The sequence below is a fragment of the Scyliorhinus canicula genome, chromosome 1 (genome assembly GCF_902713615.1).
Source record: "Scyliorhinus canicula chromosome 1, sScyCan1.1, whole genome shotgun sequence".
Lineage (NCBI taxonomy): Eukaryota > Metazoa > Chordata > Chondrichthyes > Carcharhiniformes > Scyliorhinidae > Scyliorhinus > Scyliorhinus canicula.
The window spans coordinates 292,509,403-292,521,557 of NC_052146.1; the positions used below are offsets into that span (position 1 = coordinate 292,509,403).

Below are 12,155 nucleotides of genomic sequence, written 5' to 3' on the forward strand. Positions count from 1 at the left end.
TTTTAAATCATCTGCAAACAGGTGAAGCTGTGTTTTGTGCCTTGTTCTCTCTGTTCTACAGTGATCTCATAATTTGAAAGATCCTCAAACCCTGGATCTTTAATTCAAGCTTGCGCGGGAGTGGGGGTCGCACGCAAAGTTTTTTTCCCCTTAACAAAAAGTTTGGACCCTTTTTTTTGGGTGAAGTTTGCAGGAATTTCAATTCGGCTCCCGCTTTTGCAAATCTTGGGGGACTCTGTGTCTTTGCTGCAGCTTCTCTGTGCGTCTGGAGATGTGAGTGGCTGGAGGGCAGGGCCATGGGGATCACTGACACTTCAGACTCTGGGCTGGGCAGAATGCAGCAAGACTACAACTCCCGAGATGCAATCCAGCCTCCCTCCCCCTGCACTCACACACACACACACACACACCAGCGTCCGAAGACGCGCAAATTCCCCCTTTTGCTGGCTCACGGTGACTCCGGAGCAACCTCGCCTGCAAGCGGAAACCCCGCCTGCTTTCCCAGCCCATTGGCTGGCCGGGTCCCGGACTTTGTGGAGGGGGGTTTTTACCCTCCCCTCCTCTCCCCAGCTTTCCAGAGGTGGCCGGCCCGATTCCCGGAGCTTGTGTGTGTGTTTTTTTTTTGCGGTCGGCCCAAGACTTCAATGAAGACATGATGTCAGCCACACTTCCTCTGCCGAGGTAGGTAGAGAGCACGGAGTAGCAACAGCTCCCAACATCTGGGCACACTTGTCCCCGGCGCCCTGCTCTGGCTCTCACATGAAGTCCTGAAAGTCAGCGCACCCCCTCCCCCTCTGCACTCGCTGTTCCCGAGGCAGGAAAAGTGTCCCCCCCACCCCCCATTTCTTATCATTTTGAATGTGTCTTGCTTCCTGTGTGTATCTCAGAGAATCCAATCCTCCTGGATTTCCTCTTTCAACAACTCCGGCTGGAGGAAGGGGAGGGCAGAGGCAATGTTGCCAGTAGCGGCGCGGAGTTACACTGTTTCAAAAAATGTTACTCTTTTATTACCCCTCCTTCCTGCCTTCCTTCCTTCTCTCTCAGTTGTTGCGCCGCGTTGTTGCTGGTAACCATTCACACACTGGCGGTGCAACGCCAGACCAGAGGCGCTGGTGGTGGCGACTGCAGCCTGTTGTGACTTTATTTTACCCCCCTCACTGTCTGTGTGTGTGTGTGTCTCTGCCTGTCTGTGTGTGTCTTTGCCCGTATTTGTGTCTGCCTGACTGTGTGTCTATGTTTGTCTGTGTGTCTCTTTCTGTGTCTATGTCTGTCTGTCTCTGCCTACCTGTGTGTGTGTCTATGTCTGTGTGTCTCTTTCTGTGTCTATGTCTGTGTGTCTCTTTCTGTGTCTATGTCTGTGTGTCTTTCTGTGTGTGTCTCTGTGTCTGTGTGTCTCTGTCTGTGTGTGTCTCTGCCTGTGTCACTGTGTGTGCCTGTCTGTCTGTGTGTCTCCCTCTGCCTGTGTCTGTATCACTGTGTCTATGTCTGTGTGTGTCTCCCTCTGCCTGTCTGTGTCACTGTGTGTGTCTATGTGTGTCTCCCTCTGCCTGTGTCTGCGTGTGTGTCTATGTCTGTCTGTGTCTCCCTCTGCCTGTGTCTGTATCACTGTGTGTGTCTGTCTGTGTGTCTCCCTCTGTCTGTGTCACTGTGTGTGTCTATGTCTGTCTGTGTGTCTCCCTCTGCCTGTGTGTCTGTGTCACTGTGTGTGTGTGTCTATGTCTGTCTGTGTCTCCCTCTGCCTGTGTCTGTGTCACTGTGTGTGTGTCTATGTCTGTGCTTCCCTCTGCCTGTGTCTGTGTCACTGTGTGTGTCTGTCTGCCTGTGTGTCTCCCTCTGCCTGTGTCTGTGTCACTGTGTGTGTCTGTCTGCCTGTGTGTCTCCCTCTGCCTGTGTCTGTATCACTGTGTGTGTCTATGTCTGTCTCCCTCTGCCTGTGTGTCTGTGTCACTGTGTGTGTGTGTGTCTATGTCTGTCTGTGTCTCCCTCTGCCTGTGTCACTGTGTGTGTCTGTCTGCCTGTGTGTCTCCCTCTGCCTGTGTGTCTGTGTAACTGTGTGCGTGTCTATGTATGTCTGTGTGTCTCCCTCTGTCTGTGTTACTGTGTGTGTGTCTGTCTGTCTGTGTCACTGTGTGTGTCTGTCTGTGTTACTGTGTGTGTGTGTGTCTGTCTGTGTCACTGTGTGTGTGTGTGTGTCTGTCTGTCTGTGTCACTGTGTGTCTGTCTGTCTGTTACTGTGTGTGTGTCTGTCTGTCTGTGGCACTGTGTGTGTGTGTGTCTGTCTGTATTACTGTGTGTGTGTCTGTCCGTGTCACTGTGTATGTGTGTGTTTGTTTGTCTGTGTCACTGTGTGTGTCTGTCTGTCTGTCTGTGTCACTGTGTGTGTGTGTGTCTGTCTGTCTGTGTCACTGTGTGTGTCTGTCTGCCTGTCTGTGTCACTATGTGTGTTGTGGTCTGACTGCCGTCACCATGCATTGAGGATCGCTGCTGCTGTTGCTGCTGCAGCAACATTGAACAGGTCGCCCTGTAGCGTTTTCTCCCCCTGTCCCTGACACACACACACTGCTCTGCGGCCGCAGTTTATTTGTGTCATTTCAAGTGAAGTGGATATTTTTGGCAACATAAATAAAATAAAGGGAAAGGAGAGGGAAGGAGGAAGGGGTTTGTTGGTGGGGGCACTGTCTGTTACTTTATTTGGAAGGGGGGGGGGAGAGAGAGAGATTTTTTTCCTTTTTTTTGTAGCAGATAATGTATTCAAACGTGAGATTGGTGGCAGCAGCAGCAAACACGACACGAGTAACATATGGCATTAAAAAGCAGCACAGCTGGAGGTAGCATTTCCATTTGAAGTGATGTCACAGCAGCTGACAGTCTGGCATTGCTGGGTTTTTTGTGTGATCTTGCTCCGTGTGCCGGTATCATCCCTCTTCAGTCTGCTTCTTAAAACTTGACAGACCGGAGTCACAAAGATTTAGCGCACCATTATTTGGGGGAAACTGGTCACGAGAAGTTGAACTGTTTTTATTCCTGTTGCAGGTAGGGAGGGAGTGAGGGAGGGGGGAATCCCTCCCCTCCTCATATTTTGTTGTTTTTTTTTGCAAATCTTGCTCGGAATTTTGTACGGTAGTATTTGTGTTTATTTTATTCAGAGTTGACAGATCCATTGCTGAGTGCAAAGCTAATTTTCTTCTTCTTAGAGTTGTGGTAATAGTGACTAATTTGGGATTCGCAGATTGCGACGCGTGGAATTGCCCAGACAGCTGTAATCGCACTCCATTCTTTAATCTCTTTATCTGGGCAGCAGCTGCCATATGGCCATAGTCATCTGTATCAGATGTTTATAAGCTTCGTTTTCGTCCTGTCTCTGTCCTTTTAGGCATCTAATTTGATCAACAGTACCTTACTGACTATCATGTAATCTTTATTTTTAGCCATTTTAAGGATTAGAGATGGGGACACAGGGCACTTAATGTGATTGAGTTTTGAGTCTTGGAGCAGTTTGTGCTTGCACCCCCCCCCCCCCCCCTGTATGCGCTACTAGAGCAACAACAGAATAATTTGCTGTTTTGTATTGTGTTAACTTCTATCTGTAGAATGCAGAGCACTTTGGGGTTTTGTTATTTCTGTTTGATCAATTTCTGTAAATGTTAACAAACTTTTTTTCCCCCTTCTCTGCTACAGGTTATGAAGAGAGTATGGAGTTCCCAGACCACAGCAGACATTTGCTCCAGTGTCTGAGTGAGCAAAGGCATCAAGGTTTCCTTTGTGATTGCACTGTCTTGGTTGGAGATGCCCAGTTTCGAGCTCATCGTGCTGTGCTTGCTTCATGCAGCATGTATTTCCACCTCTTTTACAAGGACCAGCTGGACAAAAGGGACATTGTTCATCTGAACAGCGACATTGTTACAGCCCCAGCTTTCGCTCTCCTCCTTGAATTCATGTATGAAGGAAAACTCCAGTTCAAAGATTTGCCTATTGAGGATGTACTTGCAGCTGCGAGTTACCTTCACATGTATGACATAGTGAAAGTCTGCAAAAAGAAGCTGAAAGAAAAATCAACGACAGAAGCGGACAGCACCAAAAAAGAAGAGGACGCCTCCAGCTGTTCCGATAAAGGAGAAATTTCCTCGGTGAGCAGCGCGCACGTAGTGGGGGAACTGGCGAGCGAGGAAGATGAAACCGAAGAGGAAAAATCGAGTGCTGTGTTGAGCAAAAGGGACATAGTTATTGAATCTGGGAACATGTGGATGAGATTGCCCTCTGACTCAGCAGGCATCACTCAGCCTGGCGTGGAGATTGAGGCACATGCAGTAACAGCTGGAAAAACAGTGTCCAGTCCCTGCAGCTCAACAGGGCCTTTGTCCCAAAGGTCTGCCAACTCCATTAAGGACTCAGCAGATGTTGACTGTGTGCTGGATTTGTCTGTCAAGTCCGGGCTGTCAGGGGCAGAAAACGCTGGCCACCCTTATGTCTCTCCACACGGGGACGGTTCCAGAAATAACCTGGTGCAGGTTAAAGTAGAGAAAGAAGTGTTTTCTGATGAGGAAGGCAGCAGCACTAATGATTTTGATATGGAACAAAGTAGCACAGTGAAAGACAGTGCAGGAACTATGAGCCGGCTTTGTTACGATTCACTCCACGTGTCCACCAGGAGAGAAGCTTCTGTTTCAAGCGAGATGGACCGAGAGGATCGGGCCAGCGACGATGAGATGATAACCCCCGAGAATGATGGAACCCAGATAGAAGCCGGCATGGACAGCAGCTTGCTCCCTTACTGCTCTAATATACTTGGTTCTGCCGGTCAAATCTTCATGTGCCCCCTCTGTAACAAAGTCTTTCCTAGTCCGCACATTCTGCAGATCCATTTGAGCACGCACTTTCGAGAGCAGGATGGCCTCCGCAGCAAGCCTGCCACTGATGTCAACGTTCCCACCTGCTCACTGTGCGGGAAGACTTTTTCGTGCATGTACACCTTAAAAAGGCACGAGCGAACTCATTCAGGTGAAAAGCCATACACTTGCACTCAGTGTGGGAAGAGCTTCCAGTATTCGCACAACTTGAGCCGTCACGCGGTTGTTCACACCCGGGAAAAGCCACATGCATGCAAGTGGTGTGAGCGCAGGTTCACGCAGTCGGGTGACCTGTACAGACACATTCGAAAATTTCACTGTGAGCTGATAAACACACTCTCTGTTAAAACAGAGTCACTTAATTTGCCTGCGATGCGAGACTGGACCATAGAAGAGAGCTCGCAAGAACTCTGGAAATAAAGTCTAGCTATCGAGCAGTCTGAAAAATCAAGTTTCTGGTAATCTCTTCTATAGCCTGTTGGGTACTGAATTCTCTCCGTGAAATAATAGCCGTAAATATTATTTGTCACAACGCATAATCTACAAAAATGAGATTGTGATTCATAATGCAACGTAAGGTAAAAAAGAATTAACTATTAAATTCAACACTTATTTAATAAATACTCTAATTTTCTTTTCAAATGCGCTCCTGCAGTTGTTGAGTTCACTGCAAAGGATGCTGCTGTACAGCTTACAAGGTTTTGTTGTTGAAATATTTAACAATGAACCATTAACTCCTTAAGGTTTTCATTGATCGTGTTAATATTTTAATGTTGCACAATTTCTGGATATTAACATTTTGTACAATGCTGTAAACAAGATAATTATGAATTTCTTTTCCAGATGCCTAGGAATATGCATTTGCAGATGAATGGTTCTTTACCCTGTTTAATCTTAACCAGAAACTTGATGTAACTTAGATTCTAAATGTATGGGATTTTCAGGCAAATTAAACTGTATGTTTAAAATGTGAATTATATTACTGTACATCCTACTGCATTGAATGGATTTAACAAACCTGATGAATTGTCTTTATGCTCTTAGTCGGGTCTTCTGAAAGTAAATATTGAGGCTATAGAACATGCATGAGTTTTATCAGATGTTTTGGGGTTCTTTTTGCAATTCTATGAACTTGGCAAAGTGTGTAACTTAAGTTTTTATTTAATTGGTGAAAGAAATATTATTTTCCTGAGATGCATTTTTTTTTTCTTAAAGTGCGGTAGCGCCGTGAGAAATGTCACTGGTGTTGCGCAGCGATTTAATTATTTTTTTAAATGCACTGCTATGCAGTTTCGACGTGTAAAGCATCTTTTCCAGTCGCCTGTGTTCTTGTATCTATTACAGCACAAATTCCAGTTGAAGTTCCCTGCTTTTATGTGAACAGAATTGATGATGGTTTTTGGAAATCATTTGATTACTTTGGCCATGTTGGGGTTGGGGGGGGGGGGGGAGGTCAGGGGGAAGGAATCGTGAACCCAGCTTTGAAGAAGGGGGTTCGTTATATTGTGTAATCAAGCAGCTGAAGGTACTGCTTGGTATGTGTGTGGTTTTAATGAACAACACATATGGCAAGTGTTTTGCACAGTGTTTGTTTTCCTGTCTTGCACTCGCAATAAGGTCTATGGGAGCAGCACGGAAACGTGGCCGTTTCCCCCCTTTTTGTGAGTTTTATGTTTTAATTTTTACTTGACCGCCTTAACTACTGTAAACATAGCTTATTTTTGTGCATAAAAGGCAATATGATTATTAATGGAAAACTAGATTGTGTATTGCTGAATTGTTTTTCTTAAAAATGGGTCAAATTAGTTTTTGTTTTGGCTCTTGGCATTGTTTTAAAGCTGTGAAATGGCCTCTAAGATTCTGTAATTCTGCTAGTTACTTGGAGAATTTAAATGTCTAAAGTATGTTGAACTGTAGATTTAAAAAAAAAAGAAATGTTTAGATAAGACAATCAGTGTCTTTAAAATGAACAGCTTCCTTGGTTTCCCACGTTCAATTTCTTTGTGGTATTTGTGAGTATGACTCTCAATTCCTTTTTCCTTCCTTACAAATGACCTTTTTTATTAGATTTATTTTTGTCATTTTTCCCCAATCCCCCCCCCCCCTCCCACATTCTACCCTTTTTTTAAAACCTGGATTTAGACTGACGTTAGCCTTGACAATCATAGTCTGTTTTTATTTTTCAGAACGAGGGGGTGGGGGGGGGGGGGGGGGGGAGTAAATTATGATGCTGTTTAGTTTTGTACCTTGATGTGCTGTTGGTGGAATTTTTAAATTGTGTGCTAACTGCAATAAATTATGTAAATTGAAAATGCTGTTAGTTGTTTTTCTTTCTGTTGAACAAATGCATTCTTGGTACATCATGGCATCATTTCTGCACCTCTGAGTCCATAATTTAAATTTCTGATGCTCTTTTGACTTCCAATGCCCTTTCAACTAATTTGTCCACTTTATTTTTGTACGCACGCCTCAACTGAACTTTTCAAAGTTGCTAAAACACAACAGCGTGCGTACATATTTAATTCTAAATCACTGAAGATATAACATTCATTCAGTTAAATTGTTTGTCACATGAATGGGCCTTCACCAGGTAATTTTAACCATTAAAAAATCGCATCCAATGTGAATATGCTATTTCCTTATACCAATTTCATTATTTGAAAAACCTTTTCTGCGGTTGTATCTTTAGTCTAACGAGGTTGAGTGGAACATCATTATTAATACTTTATTGTGAGGACAGAATCCTTCTAAAGCTACAAAAGACCAGCGGTGCTGAAAGGGTTAATCGGTAGCTAACAAATGCTGTTTATGAACTTGCTGAAATACAGCAGGGATTACATTATGCGCTGCTGGAGGGAAGTGTACCACCACCTCTGGTTTATAATTTTGCCAGAGATGTCCCTCATCTGAGCTTCTGATTGCCCGACGCCTGCGGCCCCCAAATCTGAGAGGATGGGGTCGGGTGAATAACGTCTAAAGGGATGCTAGTGGTCCTTCCTGTTTAATTTTGCAGTTTAACAAAAAGATGATGATGATGATTTGCGGGGGGGGGGGAAACATTCTTAAAATAACATCTTCCAGCATTGTGGATTATTCAGAACAATCAGGAAAGCTTTATATTCGAAGTAGGGCTGTTTAAACATCTGTTCTATTCATGCATTTGCCCTGAAACCATGCCGCATTTTTTTTTCCTCTCCCCTGTAAATTTAGGTCAGTAATTTGTATCTGTCCTTTGTTGGGAAGAGGGGAAAAAAAACAGGCCAAAAGGGCAGCTGGTTAAACATTTGGCTGTGCCGAAGGGTAGTGGGCACGACATACTGGAACTCTGCACTTGACCAGTTTGAATTCGTAGCTGCTGTTCCAACAGAAACTTTTTTTTTTGTCCCCTTTTAGCTTTTTCAAAAAATTAAAAAGTTCAAATCAAACACGTCGCCTGATTTTTGCCGCTTTCAACAACAACAAAAAAACTCCTGACTTCCTAACCGAGTGCAGGAGAGACGAGGAACAGAAATCTGAATAATGGGAAACATCAAGCAGAACAAAGTTGTAATCTGAAGCAATGTGTAATCCTGTTGCACTCCAGTATTGGGAAATAAGATGAAACTTCTTGTGATAAAGCAACGTGATCCAACTAATTATTAGAAAGACAAACTCATATACTTTAACTGCCATGAGGGTTCAAAACACAAAGAACCATTTTTTAATGATTAAACTTTGAAGGTTCTATTCTTCTATAAATTGCCATATTTTAATTCATTATACAAATTCAGTGGCACACTGCATTGTAATTCAGTCCCTGAATAGAGCTGTTCAATTTTATTGTGATTATATTGACATCTGACGTTTTCTGAATTGACTTGAGTTGTTTGCAGAAGAGATGATGACAGGAATAAGAAAAAAAGATTGAATGTTACATTTTATTTTCCTTCTCCTCCCCACCCGCCCATCTTTCTACTGGGCACTTGTGATTTGTAGTAATTAAAACTATGCAGAATATTATGTAAATGCTGGAGGTTACCTTCTGAATTGATAGCTTTCCACAAAAAACCCAAATTGCAGTTTGTAAACATTGTGGGTGGTGTATAATTGCGTGACAGCTTTTTATATTTTCTTAATAAGCAAAAAGGCGGAATGCACTGTGCACGCAGTAATTTGGGAAATGAAAGCAAAAGTATCCAGGCCAGTGCGTCTTTGAGCTGCTGGAAGTGTATACGCATGCTTTGGGGGGGGGGGGGGGGGGGGGGCTCCTTTCTGGCACTGCAATCATTGCAAAACTAATTGTTCCAATGTACCATCCCTGGGAGGGGCAGACAAAAACTGAAGACTACAGCAAAGTCCTTGTACCATTATGAGTATTTTCAAGCTAGCTTTCTTGGTATGGGGTGGATGGTGGTGACAGGGAGAGAGAAGTACTTTTAAATTCCTACTCATCAGTTTGAGTCGGTGACATGATTCATATTCTGAGCTGTATGAGATTCATACTCTGAGCTGCATGTGAGATTCATTCTTCCTTGAAAAGTGTATTTGTAGGTGACACCCCATGCAGTGAAGGTTTGGTATTTCATAAGGTGGACGCCACTGAAACCTTGACGGTGATGCAGCAGAGGAGAAAAAGAAGGCATCGTAACGAAGAGAGCGGGTGAAAGGATCGAGGCTCTGCAGATGGGGTTTTGGAAGGAGAGGATAATTCAAAAAAGAAAGCACGTCAATATTCTTCTTCAGCTGGGTTGTCAAAGGAACAACCAGAAGACTTGGGTTTGGTTTGGGAGCATTCTTTGAGACGGAAATGTCTTTTTCTCCTCTTTGGGATAATGGAGGTTAGTTTAACATGACAGATCACATAGAAGCAGCAAAAAGAAAACGCTCTGTAGCGTGATGTAAATAGGAGAATATCAGAATTTCACTAAAAAGAAAGTGCAGCCATAATGGCTCCAGCCTGCCAAGGATGCAGCTACGGTAATTTTTAACCATGCCCCACTCAGTCAGTGTGGTTGAGTTAAAATATTCTGCCTATTAACATTGCTTTCCGTCACCTTAACGGCGCTGATGCAAAGGGTCATCAAACTGCTGAAACCCAGAACGTTTTAGAACAATATCAGGATACTATTTTTGTAACAATGGTGCAGTTTCTTGGTACTATCTTTTTTAGCCACCAATATTTTCTGAATTCCAACTTGGTGTGTGAATTCCTTTTGAATAAAGAAGTAACATTTTGACGAACATAAATGACATCTATTGATGCAGTCGACTGAATTATCCTTGCTTGTTAACCGTTTTGAAGACGGTAGTATTTAGCACGAAGATTGTGCTGTTTTAGCCTCCAGATTTATTATAAACACGGTTTTAAAATTTTCTATCTTTACTGAATTGCATTTCATGGGTCAAATTACAATAAACCTGCCAAACATTTTGGGGAAAATGCTGAATACTTTTGTGTTGGAATTTTAATGGTTCTCTAGTTTCTGGGTAATGGGTAGTGGCGCTGAAACACTTGTTTCGACCATCAGGAAAGAACTTGCATTTGTGTAGAGCCTTTGGTGAATTTAGGACATTCTAAAGTATTTCACAGCCAATGATTTACTTTTGAATCGTAGCCACTGCTGTACTGGAGGAAACACAGTGAATAGCTTGTTCTGCTGGACATGCCTGAAGTGCAACTTAACTCCATAAATTTGCCGTTGCCCCATATCCCTTAATACCTTTTATTAACAATTGATCAATCTCCATTTTAGATTTAATAATTGAGGGCAGCACGGTGGCGCAGTGGTTAGCACTGCGGCCTCATGGCGCCGAGGTCCCAAGTTCGATCCCAGCTCTGGGTCACTGTCCGTGTGGCGTTTGCACATTCTCCCTGTGTTTGCGTGGGTTTCGCCCCCACAAACCAAAGATGTGCAGAGTAGGTGGATTGGCCACGTTAAATTGCCCCTTAATCGGAAAAATATGAATTGGGTGTTTTAAAAAAAAATGTAATCATTGATCTAGCATCGATTGCTATTTGCTGGAAATGAGTTCCAAACTTTCCCCACCCTAGATTATAGACGCGTTCATCCCTGGGTATAAATGTATGTTCGATGCAGTAAGGCCAAGTTAAAAATGGCACTTTCTCCAATTTAAACAGTTGGTTCAGTATTGAGATTAAATCCTCAATAGGAATGAAGAACCATTTGTCAGATTTATTCAACTGTAAACCATAAACATTCTGACCCAACTGCCTGTCACTCAATCTCATCTGACTCCATTTCTTGAACTGTGTTTTTTTAATCTAATTCTCCCAGGCAGTCTGCCAGATGGATTGCTGACATCTTCTGGTTTGTTGTGCTTGACTTGCACCTTCTGCCAGCCAATCGCAGAGTAGCTGCCTGGGTGGAAGTCCGAAGCTCCAGATCACCCTGCTTATCCAGCTGGAAGAGGATGTGTGGACCATAAAGTACTTTTATAAATAGAGAGAATGGGGCGGGGAAGGAAACCGAGCCATGTTCCTAAGATGTGATCAGGCTGCAAGAGTAGCTCACACAGACACGAGGGGCTGAGCGGCTTCCTTCCTTATGATTAAAAACAAAAAAAAATTGCGACACTTTAAATGTGTCTGTTTATAATGTTTAGCCACAACTGGGATTCTTCCAAAAGGAGATTCTATTGCGAATTCACCCACCAGATGTTAACAAGAGAAACACTGTGATAACAGTGAGGAAGTCATACAACTGAAAAGATGCTAAAGTGTGGTTTCCAGCAGATAAAATTAGGACTTAAAAGCAAACTACACGATAGACTGATGGTATCTCACAATGCAGGCACAGAGAGAGTGACTGATCCACTAGGTATTTTACCATATCAAGGTCCATGGTACTGTAGGCTTCCGCATCATGTGGAACCATTCTCTAGTATGAATCAATACCTTCCAAAATAAAGAGATCACAAAAATTAAGACTCCTTTAGCTAATGTGGCAGAAATGTCAACGTGTCATTATTTCTAACCTAAGTACTTGTGAGAGTATTTATTAGTGAACTGACAAACTTTAAATATTGGATAATTCGACTGTAAATAAAATTTGTCTCTACTTTAAGAATAGTTTTTGAGGACTATTTGAATCTCCCTAGTTAGTGCCTTTATGGGCCATTTCATAGATATCATAGAATTTACAGTGCAGAAGGCCATTCGGCGCATCGAGTCTACACCGGCCCCTGAAAGAGCACCTTACCTAAGTCCACACCTCCATCCTATCCCCAGTAACCCCACCTAACATTTTTGGACACTACGGGCAATTTAGCGTGACCAATCCACCTAATCTTTCCAACTAGAAGATCCCA

At 43.3% G+C, this 12,155-nt stretch overlaps 1 protein-coding gene across 3 annotated transcripts; it reads left to right on the top strand.

The window, feature by feature from the left end:
- Positions 1-402: 402 nt before the first annotated feature.
- zbtb18 (zinc finger and BTB domain containing 18) lies at positions 403-6,778 on the top strand. 3 transcript variants are annotated; one of them, XM_038815346.1, is made up of 2 exons: positions 403-681; positions 3,679-6,778. In XM_038815346.1, exon 2 carries the CDS (start codon positions 3,693-3,695, stop codon positions 5,265-5,267), a length of 1,575 nt encoding a protein of 524 aa, XP_038671274.1. In that variant the 5' UTR covers positions 403-681; positions 3,679-3,692; the 3' UTR covers positions 5,268-6,778. The 3 variants fall into 3 exon arrangements, with proteins under 3 accessions (XP_038671274.1, XP_038671279.1, XP_038671286.1); XM_038815351.1 differs by lacking the exon at positions 403-681 and adding an exon at positions 2,802-3,033; XM_038815358.1 differs by lacking the exon at positions 403-681 and adding an exon at positions 3,082-3,411.
- Positions 6,779-12,155: the final 5,377 nt, after the last annotated feature.